General features: G+C 46.8%; 1 protein-coding gene across 1 annotated transcript in view; it reads left to right on the top strand.

Annotated features, from left to right (window-relative positions):
- The window catches only part of TNR (tenascin R), a 409,307-nt gene that overhangs the window by 318,958 nt on the left and 68,295 nt on the right, over positions 1–22,054 (top strand). The window contains exons 3-7 of the mRNA XM_011290913.4: positions 5,033–5,594; positions 8,083–8,559; positions 14,601–14,864; positions 18,166–18,281; positions 20,658–20,808. Coding sequence (XP_011289215.3) covers positions 5,096–5,594; positions 8,083–8,559; positions 14,601–14,864; positions 18,166–18,281; positions 20,658–20,808 — 1,507 coding nt within the window. The 5' untranslated portion in view covers positions 5,033–5,095. The remainder of the gene's footprint in view (positions 1–5,032; positions 5,595–8,082; positions 8,560–14,600; positions 14,865–18,165; positions 18,282–20,657; positions 20,809–22,054) is intronic.

The following is a 22,054-nucleotide window of genomic DNA, read 5'->3' as shown; positions in this document are numbered from 1 at the left end:
CTACTGCCCATCCACTCCGGGTCAGCAGGGGCACTGTGTGTGTTGTAGTCACTGAGGGGACCCAGACTGAGAAAACAGCCACCGTCTCGAACTCTGACAGCCACTAGGCGAGGGGGAGAGCTCTGGAGGGTCTCTCGTCAGCCACCAGCAATGAATGCACTAACCCGGAAGTGACACATTTCACTTCCTCAGAGCTCAGGGGTCAGTTCCAGTGGCCTGGCCACACCAAGCCAAAAGGAGGCCAGGAAATGTAGTCCTACCACGTGTCTGGAAAGCCAGGCCAGAAATACTTGGCAAAGGGAGCTGACAATTATGCTACCCCTTCTGAGTAGCTGTCCCTGCTACCCCTGACTGGCTTGTATTACCTGCAGCCTCCTCTGGGCGTTCTGTGTATTTGCTCGTCGTGGTAATGATGATGTTACACTGTTTTGTGTTTCCATCTTCTCCACAAGGCTGAGAGGTTCTCAAGGATAGGGACCAGGTCACAAGAAGTGTTTGGTTGGGGATGAATTTTAGAAGAGTGACCCTGTAGCCCCAGTAAAAAGCCAGAGCCCTAATAGTGGTTTACAAGGTCATATCTGGCCCCCACTACTTCTCGGACCTCACCTCCTCACCTCTGCTCCTTCCTTCTTCACTTGGCCACAATCTCACTGTCACTCAGACTCACTGGTCCAGCTCCAGCCTCAGAGCCCTCACACTCGCTGTTCCCTGTGTCTGGAATGCTGTTCCTCAGCCATTCACGTGGCTCACCACTCCACTTCTTTGAGGTCTCTGCTCAGCTGTCACCATCTCAGAGAAGCCTTCCCTGACCATGCCCTGTAATATCAGCATGATTTCTCCTGCCCTGTTAGCTCCCTCCCCCCTCACCTTTTCTTTTTTCCCACAGCAGTGGAGTCTTACCACTTGCTGATACAAACACACCTCAAATGCATCTTACGTTATCATTCATTAAATACCATATAATATGCATTCTATGATACATTGTATGTGATACACAGGTTCCCCTGCTATCTGAAAATAGAGCCTTCCTAGGAAAGCTCCCGGAAGCTGAAATGGCATAAAGTGAAAAAGCAGTTACCGTTAATTTATATGGAAAAATTGGCGAGCATTCCCAGACCCCAAAAGTAACCTCTCTTAAGCTTTTCTAATACCTTATGACACATCTCACTAACGGATGCACGAAATGCATTGAGATAAAGCACAGATGCCCACAGACACAGTCCAAAGCTCCAGCGGATTGATGCCTGGATGCCCAGCGTCACTCCGGGAAGGAGCTGGGCAGTGGCGCTCTCCCTGCTTGAGGTGCGCTCTGCCTCTGTGACGGCTCACTGCACAATCAACGCTGAACACTGTTTTAGCTTGTTGCCTTATTTCCTAAAGGCGAAAATCCTTTTCAGAACTCTTCCCCAGGGCAGACTGCCAGAGTGGAAACTTTCAAAAAGCAAGAGATACCTGCACACAATTATTTTCACCGTATAGCTGTCCTCCCCCAACGCACACGCGCGCACACACTCGCGCAAACGCACTTGGATGCAAATTCTGTGAATAGAGGAAGCAGCATTTGGCAGGGACTCAATAAATATCTGTCAAATGAAGGAAAAAGGAACCAGTATACCTCCCAGGTCTTCACTGCTCTGGACCCACATGCCAAATTCCTCCCTGTGACAAGACTGAGTCCCTTCAACATCCTGGCCACCCCGAAGGGATCAGTGATCAGTGCAGTACGGAGCCAAACGGCCCCTTGTTTGTCCTTTATTTTCTGTATTTTAACTCATTAAGCCTAAATTTAAAAGATTTTGGAACTTGCAAATAGCACAGTGTCGACTGACTCACAGCAAGTTTGGTTATTGACTAAGATCTTAAGTGTTTTTCACACATAAAGCCAAACTTTCTCTCCATAAATATTTTTGTAGTTGTTTTGGATCTAAGTGTAGGACCTGACATTTTTCCATCTTCATTTTCCTGTCACTTGCCTTCCTTTCCATTTATAACATCATCTCTTCTTTCACTTATTTATTGAGTGTCTACCGTGTGCAAAAAAGCTGTATTGAATGCAATGGGTGTTAGGTGGCAATTCTACAGTTTCCGGGGGCGGGGGGGGGGGGAAGCTATTCAGCAACATCAACATGGATCAGACGGACCAACTCTAGTTCAGTAAGAGAGACAGCCTTCAGTGTACGAGTGAGCGTCAATGACTGGTAGCAGAGGCGTTTCTGGGAAGCTTTGGATGACAAGAGGGCACAAGTGTCACTCTAGGGAGGCACCGGCTGGAGCACCTGGAAATGGAAAGCAAGCAGCACCTCGGATTGAGAGCTTGGAAAGAGCTGACAGCAGTGAGAGCAATTTGGTTCAGACGTGTCACTCCATCCATCCCCAAGGGTGATGTAGCTCATTTGGATGTGACCGGCGGAGCACCGCCTCACACATGCCTCCAAGGACCTCCCCCCTTCTATGAACAAGGGGGTGCTAAGTTGGGGCTTTCCTGCTGTCCATGAGTGGAGGAGACTTCTCACATGTTCCAGTGATTTCAGGGCAGTCCTTGGATTGGGGAAGAGTCAGAACAATTATTCTACTTGTCTGCAAACCACACTTATTTCAATGAATAATTAGCAATTATTTTAATGAATGCCAGGTACTAGGTAAGCATTATACAGATAATAACTCAACCATTACTGTAATTCCATAAGAGAGGTACTGCCATAATCCTCATTTTTTTTAATTTAAGTGTATTTATGTGTTTTGAGAGAGAGAGAGAGAGAGAGAGAGCACCCGGGAGGGGCAGAGAGGGAGAGAGAGAGAATCCCAAGCAGGTTCTGCACCATCAGTGTGGAGCCCGACAGGGCTCAGACTCACGAACCGTGAGATCATGACCTGAGCCAAAACCAAGAGCCAGACACTTAACTAACTGAGCCACCCAGGTGCCCCAATCCCTGTTTTATAGATGGAGAAACAGAGGCACAGAGGCTAAATGATCTACGTACAGCTAGAAACCAAAGGAGCTGGGTGTGAACCCAGACAGTCTGGCTCCAGTGCCTGTAGTCTTAACAGCTCTGTTCTGCTTCCTCTTCATACTGGAAACAGGGACAGGTTATAGTCGAATATATAGCGTCAAGGTGGCTGAGTAATGAGACATGGTTTTAAATTTTTTTTCAATGTTTATTGATTTTTGAGAGAGAGGGAGAGAGAGAGCAGGGGAGGGGCAGAGAGAGAGAAAGACACAGAATCTGAAGCAGGCTCCAGGCTCTGAGCTGTCAGCACAGAGCCCAACACGGGGCTCAAATCCACGAACCATGAGATCATGGCCTGAGCCGAAGTCAGATGCTTAACCAACTGAGCCACCCAGGCGCCCTGAGACATAGTTTTTATACTAGTCACTAATACAGATTACTCCTACCAAAATCAACCCTCAGACATTGTTCAGTTGAGAATAATGGATGGATGAGAATAGTGAATAACTTGAAGATAATAGAAGGAGATAAAATAACTTGGAGAATGATTCAACCCTTTGCTCACTGGTCATTTACTTATTAATTCATCTGTTTATTCACCCTTCCATGCGTCCACTCATTCATTCAACAGCCACGTACTGAGCACTTTTGCTGCCCTAGGCGCACGTCAAACGCTGCAGAGAAGACGTGGTCTGACCGGAATGGATTTAGCAGTCCAGGTGGGGAGAAACAGGCAAAGGAAACCCAGGTCTAGTGTGAGAAAAGCTGTCAGAGGGGCTCCGCGAGGAGAGCGGGGGTTCACTTCGCCTCACTGGGGGAACAGAGCAAGGGATAGGAGGGAACAGGCGAGAGAAGGCTTCACGGAGGAAGGAACCTTGGACCTGACCCTAGCAAAACTCTCTGATTTCAATATTCCTGGGAAGATCCTAGTGTGAACACAATTTCCAGCAGAGACGACAGAGAATTGAACATGCTTCTCAAGGAATGAGATGGAGCACAGCAGTCAAGATCACAGCTTTTGGAGTCAGTCAGGCCCGTATTCAAATCTGACCTCTCCAGGCAGAGCTGCCTCCATTATGAGATGGGGACAGTCACCGGGCCCCTTCGTGGGGCTGCCTACGGGCCAGGAAGATCCCGTGCAGGATGCACAGCGCAGTCTGGACACCGCGCACATTCAGATGGCATCAGCCATCCTTTGTGCCTTCTTCTCAGAGTCAGAGCCACCCTTACCCCGTCCCTCCGTCTTTAATCTTCTTAGAAGCTCTAACACTACCTTTAGAACCAAACTTTGTAAGCCTCTTTCCTCTTTTACATAGGAAATAAAAAAGAAATATAATTTCCGTAAAACTGATTTGCATTATAGTAAATTTATTGTTCTCTGTGGTTCTTGGTGACTAGGTAATCAGCAGAGGAGCTAATGCATTATTTTAGCAATTTAAACAGGGCCTCGGAAGAAAGGCACCCTGTGGTCACAAAGCACCGGGACTAAACTAATGAGAAGATTAAAAGAAAGTTCGGCTCACACAGTCCCCGATAATCACAAATGTACCCTAGGATTATTAACAACCACAATTACCTGGAACTATATTATCTGCCTGGTTGGTTATTCGAAAGTCAACTTGTATTGAATACATGAGCTTAGAGGAGTTAATAAGTTATTTTGAAGTGGCTGGCGGGGACCCTTGCTAATAAACCCGTGGGAAAATATGAGGATGCGCCTGAGGCTCCACGGTGCCCTTTGTCCTACTTCTCAGGCGTGAAAGAGGCTCTGAGCTCTCCTTGGAGGAACAGTCTGTCCGGCTGTCCTCACAGGTCCTCTTTGCTGGGACCACTTGCCCACCACAGGGGCCAGCCCCATACATTCTAGATAAGTCTTTTGGGAAATCAAGATGTCCTTCAGCAGAAGATCCCTCCCCCTCGGCGACAAAGCTCTGGGCTTTTTTTGACCCTGGTAGCCATTGTCCCTTCCCAGCCTCCCCATGGAAAATCTTAACTGCCTATTCTTTAGCTTTGTAGGATTGCGCCCAGCCATGGCGCTTGGCACAGCTCTCAGGGGTCATCTTGTTCCGTGGTTTCTCTTGCAGATTCCCGCAGCTCGGTGCTGGGAGCTGCAGGCTGGTCTCGAACCCAGAGCTCTGGCCGAGAGGATGGGGGTAGACGGGGAAACGGTGGTCCTGAAGAACATGCTCATCGGGGTCAACCTGATCCTTCTGGGCTCCCTGCTCAAGCCTTCCGAGTGTCAGCTGGAGGTCACCACCGAGAGGGTCCAGAGACAGGCGGTGGAGGAGGAAGGAGGTGTTGCCAGTTACAACGCCTCCGGCAAAGAGCGGCCGGTGGTCTTCAACCACGTGTACAACATCAACGTGCCCCTGGACAGCCTCTGCTCCTCGGGGCTGGAGGCCTCGGCCGAGCAGGAGGTGAGTGCCGAAGACGAGGCATTGACAGAGTACACGGGCCAGACCTCAGACCACGAGAGCCAGGTCACCTTCACCCACAGGATCAACCTCCCCAAAAAGGCCTGCCCGTGCGCCGGCTCCGCCCGGGTGCTACAGGAGCTGCTGAGCCGGATCGAGATGCTGGAAAGGGAGGTGTCGGTGCTGCGGGACCAGTGCAACAGCAACTGCTGCCCGGAAAGCGCGGCCACAGGTAGGATCTGGGGGCGCACGGGTGTCCGGAGGGGAGCAGAGGCGCAGGGGGGACGGCGCACCCACGGAGGGAAAACTGCCCTCGTCTGCAGCTCTCTGTTCATATGTCCCGGTGATCTAAATGCGGTCCCTCCCCGGGGGATTCGGGGCAGGGACTCTCTCCACTGCTCAGCCGGTTTGAAATACATTAACCTGATTTTGGAGGGACGTGTCAGGTAATGGTACATCGGTTCAGCGCAGCAACTTTTGTGGCGAGCGGGGAATCTGATGTCTGTCTTCATTCATCTTTGGTTTTCTCAGGCTGTTGAACTGATACCTATCCATGTTAACCTCGGGACTAGAGAATGCAGGTCCTCTGTTCTCTCTGTCGCAGCCTCTCTCCCATCTGAGTCAATGATAGTCATTAAGGTCTCGGAGGACCTGTCCCCGTCTTCTCCGGCAAGATGGAGGTTTTGCCCCCCCCCCCCCGGCAGACACACACGCAGGTGCACTTGCACACACACACACACACACACACACACACCTGCTCACACACAATCACAGAGCTCACTCCACGCCCCCAAAGGCTGAGTGTCCAAGAGATTTATTTACGTCTCGCCTCACCCACTCCCGACTAGAGACACTTACGAATTTCTGACTTGACCTCTCTGGGAGAAGTCATTACATCTTCAGGGCCAGACTCCCTGAGTTCAAACCCTGGCTCTGCTACTTACTAGCTGGTGTTTAAGCAAGTTATGGAACTAACCCATGCCTTCCTTCCCCACCTAACAATGCTGATTACGCTAGAATGGCAGGGGTTATTTAGTATAAGATTTGGGCTCTCCAGGTGAAAGCCTGCCTGCCGGTGAGCACCACGGAAGCAACAGTTATCAGCTGACCCTGAATATATAGAAATTGTGTCAGTCTCCTTCGTGCTCAGTCCTCTCATCCAGCAGGTATCGTAGACCCAGGCCATTCATTCTTTGCTGAGAAGAGGGATTCGTCTTTACTGACTTGGGTTCTAGTTTTCACCTCTACAGGGTCTGATATGTCAAGGCCTTCACAGAGAAGAAGCAGGAGGCAGCAGGGATGACCTTTAACGGGGCTGGATGGCCCACGTGTCCAGAGGGTAGCAGACACATACCAAGATTAGGGGAGGCTTTCGAGTAGTGAAATATTCCACAGGTTTCCATACCTCTTTCGCCTCCCCAAAACTGAAACTGTAAATAAACAATTGTGAAGATGAGAAGAGAAAGTCCAGTTAGTTGTTCAGCCTCCCATTCTTCCTGTTCTTCAGTGAGAACTTTCAGGCTACTTTGCCTTTTCAGCGGAGCTGAGGAATATGGGGAAGTCATAGGTGTTCATGGACATGAACTCTGGGCAGCGTCTGAGTGGGCATTCTACCAGCCTCCCCTCAGGCTCCCCGGCAGACGTGGAAAAATCTACAAGCAAGAATTGTGTGAAACAATGTCAGTGTGGTGTCCCTTCAGACCATGGGGCTACGTAAAGTGGCAGAATTAAAAAAGGATATAACTTACTTGTCCCCAGAGCCAAGTGCAGAGAAGCATGCCAAGCAGGTACTGGGCTTGTGTTTGCTTAATTAGTTTATTTGATTCATGCTAGACAGATAAATCAACCACTGTAGTTAGAGTGTGGTAAAGGCTAGGCCAGAGACATGCATAAAATCCAAAAAGATCACAGCGAGCGGTAACTAAATGAGACTGGAGTTATGGGAAGCCTTAGAAGTTACCCTGGTGCTGAGTTGTGATAAATGAGCAGAGGTAGTTAGATGGGGGGGGGGGGGGAGAAGAGGGAGCAAGATGGGTCTGTAGCACATATGACCCTGTGTCTCAGACTCAGCACTCAGCCTATATCCCTTGGGTCTCCATCAGTCCCCACAGCCAGCCCCTGGGCGTCTTTGTCACGGACTATCCTTGGTCTGAGGGAACCTCCTTGGCCTGCCCGAGAACAGGAGGGAAGAGCGTGAGCGTTTACACCACCCCAGGACAGCCCTTAAGCCATGATGAGGTTGACCTGCATCCGACCTGTGGCCGGAGCATCCTGAAGGATTAAACCCAGGTTATCCTCCCTACGACTCTGCCTGTTCACACAGGCTTGGGCTGTGGCTTGGCTCCTCCCTCCCTCATCTTCCTCTCTCCCTGACCAGTTTCTCCTGGGAGCACTTTCTCGTAAGTCACCTTGACCTGAGTCCTCATCCGAGGACTACTTCTAGGAAACCCAAGCTAAGACACACTGAAGGTGAGCTCCTGGGGGATGAGGGGCCAGATCTCATTCATCCTTGCCCCCGGCATGGTGCGAGGCATGGGCAACCCAGACTGGGGGAAAATATTTATGCAACTGGTTATGTACCAAACTGGGTGAAGTTTCACTGTCAGCAACACTAATCTGACCAGAGAGCGAGAGGAGGTCTCTGCCTGCCACCCCCCCAACATGCACCACTTACCCGAGGTGCCGCTGCTGCCCTTTGACCTTCTCCTTGGCCGTTGCAGGACAACTGGACTATATCCCTCACTGCAGCGGCCATGGCAACTTCAGCCTCCAGTCCTGCGGCTGCATCTGCAATGAAGGCTGGTTCGGCAAGAACTGCTCTGAACCGTACTGCCCCCTGGACTGCTCCAGCCGGGGCGTGTGTGTGGACGGCCAGTGCATCTGTGACAGCGAGTACAGCGGGGGCGACTGCTCAGAGCTCCGGTGCCCAACGGACTGCAGCTCCCGGGGGCTCTGCGTGGACGGGGAGTGTGTCTGCGAAGAGCCTTACACGGGCAAGGACTGCAGCGAGCTGAGGTGCCCCGGGGACTGTTCGGGGAAGGGGATATGCACCAATGGCACCTGTTTCTGCCAGGAGGGCTACATGGGTGAGGACTGCAGCCAGCAGCGGTGTCTGAACGCCTGCAGTGGGCGAGGACACTGCCAGGAGGGGCTCTGCTTCTGTGAAGAGGGCTACCAGGGCCCTGACTGCTCGGCAGGTAGGAAGGGAGGTAGGAAGTGGAGCTGCATGGGGCGTTGGGCAAACTCACCGGAAGCGGGAAGAGAGATGGGAGGGACGGTGTATTTCATGCAAAATAATTCCCCGTTGGGCTGTGCTCATTTGCTTTACAAGAAAGCTGGTTTCTTGAGTCAGTCACAGTTGACGAGGCAGATTTAAGGGGGGAAAGGGCAGGCACCAAGAAAGTCAAGTTTGGCTGAAAGTTGGATCTTACCCCTGCGACTGGAACGACGATGGTAATAATGGTGGCAGCATTGCACTGTCCTTGAGGCAGAAGAGAGCAGAGGGCCACACCGTGGGACCGGCCACTCTCTAACTCAGGGGGTTTCCACGAGCTCCACCTGCCCCAAAATATCCCCTCACCTGTTGCCATATTCCAGGGACACGTCCTTCCCAATGCTACTGCACAGACTCACTAGGCACTCTGGTTATGTCAGAACTTACGTATTGCCAGCGGTTATTCATTTATGAAATGATCTAGTGTCCACGTGGAAAAAAAAAGTCTTTACAGGCAAGGAATGAAATGTAAACAGGAATAAAGTCCTAACAGCATCAAGCAACAACTCACATTCTACCAATTAGTACAGAATATTAAAAGGCTGTGACTTGCTTTGTGCCAGATGACATTGAGCGAATTGGAACCAGCCCCATCTGTAGTCTTACCTCGTGGAAGCTGATACAAAGGTGCTGTCCTGAAATGAACATCTAAATCCAGCAGTGGGAAAAATATTAATATCTCATGGGAGATAGTTCTTTTCAGCTGAAAGCAGATTATTTTCATCATCTCACTTTTATTGCTCATCCTCTTCTAACTAAATCAGTGACTCTTGCTGACACATTTTGTTTTTGTAGCAGGTGAAGTGACTGATCTCGATCCTTTCCATTTACGATCAAATCCATAACAGTGGTTCCGATTGACCACTGGGAAGATTTAAAAATGAAAATCGTAACAAATGTTTTTAAGCCTTCTGATGGACTGTCCCCTGGAAGGTCAACTTCAGTAGCTTTTTGTTCTTCAGCATCGCCAGGGACACCCACCCAGATAAACAGACTAGTCGGACAAGGTTCCCTGAGTTGTGACTTCAACTTAAATTCTCTCAAAAGATCAATGGCAGTAATGAAAAAACAAAAAACAAAAAAAAAACAAAAACAAAAAAAAGCAAGGCAATAACACACTGCTAAGGAAAGGAATTGTTCACATTCCTTCATTTTTTTCCATATTTAATTATCTCATTTAGCCTCCCAATTTTGTTTACTGAACTATCTTTCTAAAAACACAAATAGCTGTTATACCAATTGTTCCAAAGGAAGATTCAAGCAGAAGTTAAGCCTCATCACTAAGTTAAGCCTTTGTTTAAATCCCACGTCGGTAGGTAGTCGCTGGGAAGGGGAGGGTGAAACATGGCCCTAGGTTCCATCCACAGGATGAGGCTCCACGAAGCCCCATCAGAGGATGCTAAGGGTTGCCTTGAGCCATTGCCATGGATGGCTATTCTGTGGCCCACATGCTTCTCAACAGAGTAGATCTTTGCTGGGCTCTACATACCTGTCATGTTCTTGACCCTGCTTGTCTACAGAAATGGGTCAATTTGCAAACAAAATCTTAACCTGACCCTGGATCCAGACTGAACGGTAGATAAACCCACCTGGCCACTCATGGAAGACACAGCAGCTCCTGGCATAACCGCAGCTCCGTTGACTCCAAACCATGAACACATGTTACCTCCAATACGTTACCTCTGTGCTGTTTGAAGAAGACTTCCGGAGGCCAGGATGAATTACTTCACAGGTTCCCCAAGCGTGTGAGGAAGGACAGTTGCATAACCTCCACCTGTTTCTATAGCAACCCTGGAGCCACCACTCATTGCAGGAGGTGCTGCTCTCAATGCCTGCCTTTCAAACCAAACACTACAGGTCTCTTCCAGAGAAGTATCTAGGTCATTATCTAAAGTGCTACTTTGCTTGCTCTTTGTGAAAAGGCTGTGGGAGAGGGGGCTGTTTACCCACTGTTTGCCATTTCTGGCCAGATGCACACACCACAGCGTCACTGCTTCCCTTGCCAGCAGGAGTGAGGACAGGAGAGAGAACAAGGAAGGTGAGCTCGTGAAGAGCCACAAAACATACCTCTGCACGTGTCATTCTTTTCTCTTTGGCAAGGCCATGGCAAATAGCTGCCCACTGTGTGGGCTTCATTCTGAGCCCCCCTAGACCACTAGAGCTTGGATACAATTGAATAGTGTCAACAAGGCCACTATATTTGACTCTGAGCCTTGATCTTTGCTCATAGCATGCCATGGGACAAAATCTCAACCTTTCTGCCTCTGTTCTCTGGCCGTGTAAAGATAATAGAACAAAAAATGCAATATGAGCACTCAAAACAGGCCGTAGAAAGAAGCTACACTGGGCTTCTCATGTTACAAATTTAAAAAGCAGCAGTCCAGAGAGACAGAAAGATTTTTCCAGAGCCAGACCGCTAATTAATGGCGGAGAAAGAATGAGAACCCTGGTCTCCTACCAACTTCTAGCACTCTTTAATCCTCTCCAGGCTGCTGACTAGAGCGGAATTGAAAAATAAAAATTTTAAGAGCCACATACATAAAGAAATAATCTTTTGATAGGAAAGCTGAGCCCTGTCAAATGAGTTTTTAAGGTGTTAGAGGTGGGGTAGAGAAGCACGTTAAACTATTTGTCCACGTCTGCCCCCAGTGAAGGAGGTTAGCACAGGATCTGTCCAGTGAGCTGGCCAAAACTCCCCATGAGTCAGCAGGATTAAAGAACCACCAGAGCAGGGACTTGAAACAATCCAGATTGCTGTTCCCTGGACTTCAGTCAGACCTGCGGAGATCCATCAACGTCAGCCTCTGCCTCTGCCTGCACTGCAGCCAGCCAACCTTTGGTACCTGAAATTACTCGCTCCTTGGAGCAAGACACTTCGTGGAACTAATTCCAACTGCTCTCACCACATATGTGCACAACTGAGGCAAGATCTAAAAAGTCAACGGCATGGAATCTTTGCGGATAAGCAACTCTTATTCTTCAAGCCACAGTTTATTCCTTTTTAATTGTCTGCTCTTCCCCCAAGTTCGAAGTCAGAATCCCAAAGAAAGTAAGACCACGAACATTTTGCTTCCATCCCAGACTCATTGAATCAAGGCATATGGCTGTTCTACAGTGTTTTTTAATAGCTCAATACCATTTCATTTTATGAGAATTACTGATATTCCAGTACACAGCTGCCGCTAAGGCATAGAATGAATGGTGGTGGTCTTGGCTTCTTCCATTGAGCCTCGGCCCCCAAGAGTACCTTCCACCACAAACAACACCATTGCTGCTTTCTCATCACAAGCGAAGGCAGTGCTTACCACCAGGCTCAGGTCTCAAGATAAAAAACTTGCCAAGTTAAGCTGTCAAGATCAAAAATCCTTCTATACTCCCTTTTTACCTTAAAATCCCAACATTCTCTGCTTGGATCATTATTCGCTTTATTTTCTGGGAGAATGAACCAAAAAGGAATACACTGACTCGTCCCAAGCACTCTAGGAGTTATTGATGACCTGAAATTTGGAATGGCCATTTCTGTGACTATGACAGGAGAAGTCCCACTTAGGCAACTTGGAATCAGTTGTGTTGGATCGCAAGAGGCAAGCAGTAGAGAATCCTTTTTACAATAAGTTTCTTACCTCTAGGATAAGCACCAATCCAGAATTCATGTCCTAAAGAATAGTCTGAACTCTCCTTTACTGCAATTTACTTTAGATGGCTGTGTATAAATGAAAAAAGGCATCTGGCACAATCCGTAACCTGTCCTACAAATTGTAGGGGAAAGAACGCTAGGTACAGAAGATATGGGTTTGAGAACCAATTCTGACCCAACTCTTTGAATTTTTAGCAAGTCCCTTAATCTGGGTCTGAGTTTCTCCACTTATAAATTTGGGATCGTTATATCTACCCAATCTACCTCATAAGGCTGCCATTAAAGGACTTCTTAACATTTCATTTAGATGGTGTGTCTGAACATGTTTTATAGACTGGGAAATGCTGGGCAAATGTAGAGTGATAATTGTTTACCGACTAAGAGGTTCTAGAACCATTATGCCTCATTCAAATCCTAGCTTCTGTGTTTGCTGATTGTGGGAGCCAGTTTCCTCATCTATAAAATAGGAGTGATAATAATACCTATCTCATAGTGTTGGTAAGAGAATGAAATGGGATAATCCAAGAATGGTTGGCATTGTGCCTGGGATACAATAAATGCTCAGTATAATCATGCAAAGCACTGACACATTCTATATATAAACCCATCTTGCCTTGGTCCAGGGGCTGGCGTGCATCACACAGGCTATCCCAAAGATCTCAGCACCCTTCAAAGCTTTAATAATGTCAGCATTAGAAATGATATGAGCTTATAAATGATCGTTTGAAGTTTAATTATTGAAATCTCATTTACATGTATTTGGTCTTATAAATGAAAAAAAAACCCGAATGTTTATGATTTTTTTGTTTCAGTCAGCATTCGCCATCTTCAATCAGAGAGAGCTCTGCTTTCTAGATGGTTTTATACAATGAATAGTTTGGGGAAAAAACAGTCAAAGCAAATGCCAAACACCGCAAATGTATGTTCCCAATTTCCATCCCATGAGTCTGAGTTAAAGGGCTAGTTATCTCTGCCTCTGCCGAGGAGCTGGGGGCACCTGTGTGAGCACAAGAGTGCTCCCCACTCACATGATCCTGTGAATGGCAGCTGGCTCAGCCCTGTGCTTTTGTGGAGGTGAAAGAGTGAGAACATTCAGAGGAGAGGCTCAAAGCCAACGGCAACTCATAAGCTAACTACAGTCTTCACTACATGTAAATTTATGAGTTAATTACAATGATTTAAATATATTTCCAATTTTTTTAAATTTAATCTCTGGGCAGGTCCCATGACAGGCACACCCCCCCAATTGGGCTCAAAGTTTCAATTATTTAATACTCACACTAGTGGTGCGTCTTCACTTCCTAAGGGAACCATACATGAAAGACTATTTCAGTGAGGTTTATTCTTGGGTGATACTTTGAGTAACATTTGAGAAGTGGAACAAGAGAGAAAAAGCAAAGCCCTCAAGAATGCCTCTTTATCATCATCCCCAAGATCAAGACTAATAAAAATTAGTTTAACACAAGTTACATTTCTTTCAAATCTTAAACACTCTCTTTTTAAAAGGGAAAATAATACGATAAAGCATTTGAAGGCCTTCATAGGTCCATGGCACCCAGAACTTACTGTTTTGGCTTCTTATATTTTGTAAGATAACCAGGCATAAGCCTTTATTCCCACTTGCCAAATCAAATATTGGTTCCCAGGGTAATCTGGTGACATACACTTATTACACTACCAGAAACGTTGGCCAGCTGTGTGCTGTTAAATATGTAACAACTAACTCTCTAAGGGAAAAAATTAAAAACCTGGCTTTGTAGCATTTGCCAGTGTCCATGGTGGAAATACTCCTTCCATGGCCAATTTCAAAACACCAACATGACATACATCACTAAACATGGGGTCGGGAACAGTTTTGCAGTAGAATGCAATTATACAGTATCTCCACCAGAGAGGGACAACACATGTAAACCACCTCAAGGACGTAGATAAGAGTAAAACTTAGCGGAATAACTTGAAAGGGACGAGTTTTGAGTATTTACTACCTTGTGTTTAATACAGTTTACTTAATTGTAAATTTATAAAGTTTAATCTTTAACGATGGCTCTGTGTAACAGCTGTCTTGAAAAACTCCTGAAAATCTGACATTCAACTTTCGCAAGCCAGCGAGAGCAGGCTCCAGCATACCACTCACTCAGGGCCCCGTGGAGATAGAAATACTGAGCACAGAAAAGACAACAAAAGGGAGTTACAAATCACTCAAGGCCAGCGAGGGGAGTAGAACATACAGACAGGCATGTGGGGTGAGATGTGAGAAAGAGAGTTGAGTCCAGGATGGGGAAGGCAGTCCTCTGAGCTCATGCTATCTGTGTATTGCCTCCCGGTAGTTGCCCCTCCAGAGGACTTGCGAGTGGCTGGTATCAGCGACAGGTCCATTGAGCTGGAATGGGACGGGCCGATGGCAGTGACGGAATATGTGATCTCTTACCAGCCGACGGCCCTGGGGGGCCTCCAGCTCCAGCGGCGGGTACCTGGAGATTGGAGTGGTGTCACCATCACGGAGCTGGAGCCAGGTCTCACCTACAACATCAGCGTCTACGCTGTCATTAGCAACATCCTCAGCCTTCCCATCACTGCCAAGGTGGCCACCCGTACGTAACATTTCCCCATCCTACTTCATTTTTCTTTTCTCCTACATGAGATCATGGGCATTCATGATAGCAGTGTCTTTTCTAAATTCTTCGGGGATGCCTGCAATAATCATTGCTCTTGAGGAAAAGGGCTTCCAACAACGTGATCCACTTAGTAAAGGGTAAATCATTAAAAAGGCACTTCCGATTAAGAGAATTTCCAAATGCAGGCAGCTCCCATCAATTATAGAACCAAAAGGACAAAAACCAATTATTGAGTTCTGACTTGTTATAAGCTTGAGTCTGATTAGAAGTCAAAGAAAGTACGAGACTTATGCAGACTTTGAATCTAGTTAGGGATTCAAAACGAGGAGATATGAAATAGGACGTATAATAAGCAAGTGCTAAATGGTATGTTACAGATGGTAAGTGTATAGCAGAGTGGGGAAAAAAAATCTTATTTAAAACCACACTGACAACACCCACTTCTCCTCAGAGAGAAGTGGCATAATTTCTTCATGGTCTTTTGTTTAGCAAAATAGAGTCCGTCTTGATTATAAAAGGTAAAGCTCCAGAGCATAGTTTAGAAAGATTCAGTGGAGAGAAAGAGAGGTGGAGACAGAGGCAGAGGCCAGCTAAACTGTTCTCCATAAGCAAGAGCGTTTCTTTTTCCTCCAGAACAGGGAGAGATTCCTATAGGTGCATATCTGTGTTTTACACGTATTTTATTTAAGCACAGAAAAATTTTAAAAGCTTGCATACCAAGTATTAACATTGGCTACATCAAAGAGGAGAAAAAGGAGGAGGAGGAGGAGGAGGAGGAGGAGGAGGAGGAGGAGGAGGAGGAGAAACAAAGGCACTGTTATTTTTTTTTCTTTAGACACCTCTGATTTCTTAAATCATCTTTTCCAATACTGCTTCTTCAACTCTCAGACACCAGCTGGATGACTTCCAATTCCATTCAATTCTGACGTCATCTACCTGGAGTTAGCGTCAGATCCCACAGGTTAGGGCCTGTATCTCACAGAACCGCCCGGTCAGGTGCCAGTCACTGGTCCAAAGTTTTTCCGGGCACTTCTGATTGGCCCACAACAGTTTCCCGCAACCCTTCCTTGGGTTGGACAACTCCTTAGAAATTCACAGAACTCGGGAAAGTGCTTGACTTACCAGCACTGCTTTATTATAAAGGATACAACTCAGGAACAAGCAAATGAAGAGATGCATAGGGCAAGGGGTCGGGGGGGGGGTGGGGGGGGGCTTCCATGTGGCTTCCTGGCCACCTCGCCCTCCCAGCACCTCAGCGTGTTCGCCGACCTGGAAACTCTCCCAACCCTGATATTTAGAGATTTTTGTGGAGGTTTCATCATGTAGGCACGATTGAATCGATCACCGGCCATTGGTAATTAACTCAGTCTCCAGCGCATCTCCCCCTGTTCCCTGGAGGTTGGAAGATGGGTTGAAGGTTCTGATCTTTTAAATCGTGACATGGCTTTTCTGGAAACCAGCTATCTATCTATCTCACAATCATACAAAATATATTCTTATCGCTCTGGAGATTCCAAAAGTTTTAGGAGCTGTGTGCCAAGAATCAGGGACAAAGACCAAATGCTTTTTACTACGTTGCCCAGAGATTTTAGAGGTAGCAGGAAACTCGAACAAGATAGTAACCATGAAACAGAAGCCCCTGGGTCAGTAAATGGGACCTATCACCAAATAAGGGATAAGAGATCTCAGTCCATTTTATGTAGGTCCCAAAGGACAAGATGGTATTTGGATAATAAATGCCATGGAAATTCAGAGAAAGGAGAGGTCAAAGAAAAAAGAGAAGGTCTTGAAGGTTTCACGGACTTGAATCACACTCTGAAGGACAGGGACAGGCAGAGAGGAAAGAATGCAAGAAATCGTCCCATCCCCTTGCTTTGCAGGTGACAGAGATCTTGTTAGAATACTGGATTCCCCCTATGAATGCCGACTCTGTAAATATGCCTATAATTATCTCTGTTTATATTTGACCTTTTTTTTTTTTTTTTAAATTCCTCTGGTGCCTGAGAACCAGTTTTAAATATCTGCAATGATTGTGCAGAGAGGCAGGTCACCATCTGCCGCCTTTCCCACCTTGCTCCGGGATGAGTCACCACAGCAAGTGGCTGGCCCGACTCCCAGGCGTCTCCTCTCCGGTCCACGTGCACACACCGTGATGAGGTTTCCATCCCCCACGGCGTTTATTATGTCAATTCAGGGCATCCCCTCAGGCAAGCTCCCAGGTGACAAGGACAAAATCATGTAAACTCACCTGACGTGCCTTCGAGTGGGTTCAGAATCAGACCTGCCTTTCAACCCAGAAGCACCGAGGAAGCTTCCAAACAAGAGGGATGAGAATCTGTCAGTTTTCCAATGGAATATCCCACGAGAGGCAAAGCTAAAATGGGAGCAGGCTCCCTGGAGAACTGAGAAAAGTCATGCTGCCGTATTTCAGGGCTGGTAATTGGAACTCCATTAGGACAGGCATAGCTCCACCTCACGGAACCTATGCATGCCCGTGCGTGTGTGCGTGTGCGTGTGCGTGTGTGTGGATGGGGGTCAGATAGGGGGCGATTAAAAAAGGAATTAAAAACAAGATAAGTGAGGCAAAGGTGACTGAGGGAGCTAAGGGACAAAGGAGAACCAGAGAAAAGAGGGAGACAGTCGAATGAGAGCCAAATTCCCAGTGTCCGCCATTGTCCTATGTGTGTGCCTCTGCTTTCCTTGTGTCTGTGAAATGGAACTCTTAGACCATCCGAGACTTGGTGATGTGGGCTAAGCAGAATACTCAGACTGCCCGTCAGATGACCAAGAAAAGCGTTCTAGTCTTTATTCTGAAGTTGGCTTGCTCCACATCTTTAGCCAACCGTCCCTGTACCTCTCTTCCCGGGTGTGAAATGGGGACATTTTATTGCCTCTCAGGAATCCTTAGAGCCTCCAAAGGTAGTGTTCAAATTCTCTGAGAAAGGCATCATATTAAATACCAAGGTTTGCCACATTAGCAAGGAAAGGAAAGGGTGTCTTTGGTCACCTATTATGCAATAGAAAGCATTTAAAAAGTAGTTATTAGATGATGTTTGTTAAGCTCACTCAAGTATTCATTCACCAATGCAGAGCGGCACCAGGGCCACGACACAGCAGGCCAGTCCTGCACGTGGGACCCACGGTGTTTGTCGTAAGATTGAGATTGCCCAGCAGACCCGTGGTGTGGAGGGATCGTACCCAGGCAAAGCCCCAGGTGATGCTCTCTGTCCCTGCCAGGGACAGCCACGACATGGTCACCCACATTGCTGTGTTCCAGATCTCTCTACCCCTCAAGGCCTACACTTCAAGACGATCACGGAGACCACTGTAGAGGTGCAATGGGAGCCCTTCTCATTCTCCTTCGATGGATGGGAGATCAGCTTCATTCCAAAGGTAATGCCCATCTGCCACACTGCTAACCAGCCTTATGTGGAGTATTCGTACCCTCAACTTGGAATCCGGGGCTTCAAGGAGGACACTGCCCAATACCTCTTTCCATGCCACTGAGGATACAAAGGGACCTTTGTGGTGTCTGGGCTCACAAAAGCATGGTGGGGACTGACTAGCAAGAGTGGCCCTGAGCCTACCAGCCTGGCCTTGGAAGACAGGATGTGGGAAGCAGCCACCAGGCCCCAGCTCTCTGCTCAGCTCTAGGGTTTGGCAAGCTATGATTTTCGCGAGTCTGAAAACCAAAGCTTCAAAACTGTGGGGCTTCTCTTTAGGACACAGGGAAAGCCAGACTGAACCCGTCACATAGCTTCATTCCATGCAGAAGATGCACCAAAAGTCAGCTTGTGTGGCCTCAGTCTCTGAAGGTCAGAGGCGTAACCCCAAAACACCTTTTGTAACATATTAACTGAGAAGATTTTTCCCTTAACCAAATTATGCTATTAGTTTTTGAGTTAAAAAGGTATCCTGATTCCTTCCTATTCTTTGAAGTAAGTATTTTATTCTGTTCATCTAGAACAAACTTTTCCAAATTGCCAGAGGTGCCTGCCTAGTTCCGATTTTCCAGAATTTGTTGACCCGACTGATACCCTCCCTAACTGTAGCACTCGTGGGAGCATAATGTTCACTCAGGTGCCTTATCCCCATCTTCATCTTTCAATATCAAATAGCATTTTTTCAGTCATTCATCAGACTCAATGACAGATGACACATATTTGGCTAACAAGACAGAGATCTCACCATCATTTTACTTCAAAATTCTTCGAGGAATGGACTGCTGGAGCTACAAAAGGCCTCAAGTTCACAGAGTCACAAAGTCAGCCTTCATCCAGACCTGAGCTGTCAGCACAGAGCCAGACACAGGGCTTGAACCCATGAACCGGGAGATTATGACCTGAGCTAGAGTCCGATGCTTAAGTGACTGAGCCACCCAGGCGCCCCTACATCTAGTTTGTTTATAGAGATTAAAACTCAGCAAACTTAAAGAACATTAGATAGCTGGTTGGTGGCAGGCTTAAAATAAGAACCCAGGTCTCCACTTCCTATCGCAAGGTTCTGTCCACTAAATCAGGACTTTCCTTCTAGATGGATGTAGTTGTGTCGCAGCAAGCTAAATATATCTGAACAGGCATTCTGTACAAATACCTTCTTATATGTCTTATCTGCATTAACATGACCACTAAAGTATGTATGGTAGGCAGCTGGGTGTATAACAGGGCAGAGAGAATCCTATCACCCTGATCTGAGGCAGGAGAAAAAAACAAACCTGTGCTAGGTTTGCCTGTTTAATATCTAATACGTAAAATTCTAAATAAGACCTTGGCCAGGGCATGCCAAGATCAAACACATGGCCACAGAGAAAAACTGTGTGATCCGCAGGTTGCCGCCACTGGCTGAGGGAGGAGGGGTGGGGAAGGGGCGGAGGGGCATGCGTCACATTGATTTATGGGTATGGCTATAAATTACATATAGGGCACTCCAGGGGGACATAAACAAAGTCCAAGGAAGAGGGAAGAAAGGAAGTGACACAAAGAGTCTTCTTGTCCCCTCCATTTCCAGGGGCACACATAGAAAATGCATAATAACAGACACCAACAGATAGGTAGATGATCCTGGACCCAACATCATCAGGTTCATCTTTCTCATTTCCTCATCCACCGACTTGTCTCTTTCCTCTCTTCTTTGTGTTACTCTTTGTTCCATGCTCTCTTTTTCTCTTCTTTGTACTTCATAGCTGGTTGTATCACTGACTCCTAACTCATCTGGGTGAAGGGAAAACTAGAGATTGACAGATTTGCACCCAGTGTAACACCATGAGAAACTCCAGATAGAGCAAAATGATAGCTCAGCTCATTCAAAAACTGAAAATGTCTCAGTGTGAAAAATGTTGTGTATACGTGAAGATGTTCACAGACACGCACACAGACACAAGTATACTCTTCTCAAGAGCCAAGGGCATGCTCATAATAATGCCAAAAAATCTGATGGATGTTAGCCGTAACCATCAAACATTGAATCTTTGGCAAGAGTAAATCGACATCACCTTATGACCAATTTGTACTGGCAAACTCAATAGACTAAGGAAAGGCCAAAGAAATGTTCTTGAAAATGGATTCTCCGTTTGCCAAATCTCATAGAGTGATAGGATTCTTACTGAGTCTACTGGGACTTTTTCCTGGCCCCAGATATTCAGCTGTCAGCATCAAGAATAGATGTGGGCCCCAGTTTTAATTCACAATTTACCATCAATATTTCACACTTTTCTCTCCCGGTGATTTTCTCTTCTGCTTTTTCTGCTTCTCCCTTCCTCCCACCCTCCAGAATAATGAAGGAGGGGTGATTGCACAGCTCCCCAGTGATGTAACATCCTTCAATCAGACAGGACTAAAGCCGGGGGAGGAATACATTGTCAATGTGGTGGCTCTGAAAGAGCAAGCCCGGAGCCCCCCTACCTCGGCCAGCGTCTCTACCGGTGAGTGCCTCCAAACCTTCTTCCTATGCCTATCCATTAGGTCACTCTGGAAAAGGACTGCAGATTGCCCAAGAAGTAGAGAGACAGAGGGTGCCAGGTTTTCTCCCAGAGCTGAAGACGATTTGGGTACCTGGAGATAGAGCTACCCTACCAGATACTTAGCTGAACATCTTCCCTACTGCCAATCCTTGCAAGCACAGAAATCTGGGAGCGTATTCTATGGGGGAAATTTTCTGTTAAGATTTCCAGTGTATTTCTTCTGATCTTAAAGAGGCCTCGGTTGCCACCCCCTAGTATCTTGAGCTTTGGAACCAGCAAGAACTAACTCACTCCTATCTATGGTGAGATCTGGAGAAAGTCATCCAACCCTCCCCAAACTTCCCATCATTTTCTAATGATGAACAACAATACCTCCTTCTTTGAGTTGATGTGAGAATTAAATCAGAAAAAGCACACAAAGTGATTAACACTCTGTTGATGGCAGGTGAGTGTTCAATACCCAGTGTATACACATGTACTCAGAGAACACGTTTAGGAGTGAGAGCAGGCGGAAACAAATCATCCGAAACCAGGAAGCGTGGGTTGGGTCACTGTTTAAGGTGATGACTTAAGTTGATTATTATTTCATCCCCACAGTTAATCTTATGCAAGATCATTGTCTCTAGATTTGATTCAGTACCTGTGCCATATTTTGCCTTCTTGTTTTCTTAGCTAACAAAGGAAGGCCAACTTTAATACTGTAAATTAACAAATATGATGCATATGCATGTGCCCTTCCCAAGAACTTCTCAAAAGTTACAAATAGCATCTGGTATCATTTTTGGTTCTCATTTTATTGATGGGGGAGCTGAGACTCAAAAGTTAAGCATTTTCCCCTTTTAGTTAACAGAAACTGAGATAGGGGAATATTGGTGCAGCTTTATTTTTCATAAACCCACACTGACACCTAAGAAAGCCAGTCATGAGTTTAGGACAAAGGCCAAGTTGGCCAGAAAGAGGAACCACAACACCATGTAATGAGACCATGTTTATGGACTGGTGATTCATACTTTGCTAATTAGATCCAAACTAAATAGCATCAGGTGCTGAGGCTTATGCTCAGTCTAGAAAACATTGGTTTTAAACTATTGTGGCATTAGATTATGTTCCATTAGAGCACTGGGGCTCCATGGCAGTGGCTCAGGGCAAGGATAAAGGGGAGATTTGAGCCTCTGATCACACCCACACCCAGGCCCAACACACCCTC

The sequence above is a fragment of the Felis catus genome, chromosome F1, assembly GCF_018350175.1.
Source record: "Felis catus isolate Fca126 chromosome F1, F.catus_Fca126_mat1.0, whole genome shotgun sequence".
Lineage (NCBI taxonomy): Eukaryota > Metazoa > Chordata > Mammalia > Carnivora > Felidae > Felis > Felis catus.
Note: the sequence above shows the minus strand (reverse complement) of the source record. Positions and strands in the feature narration are given on the sequence as shown.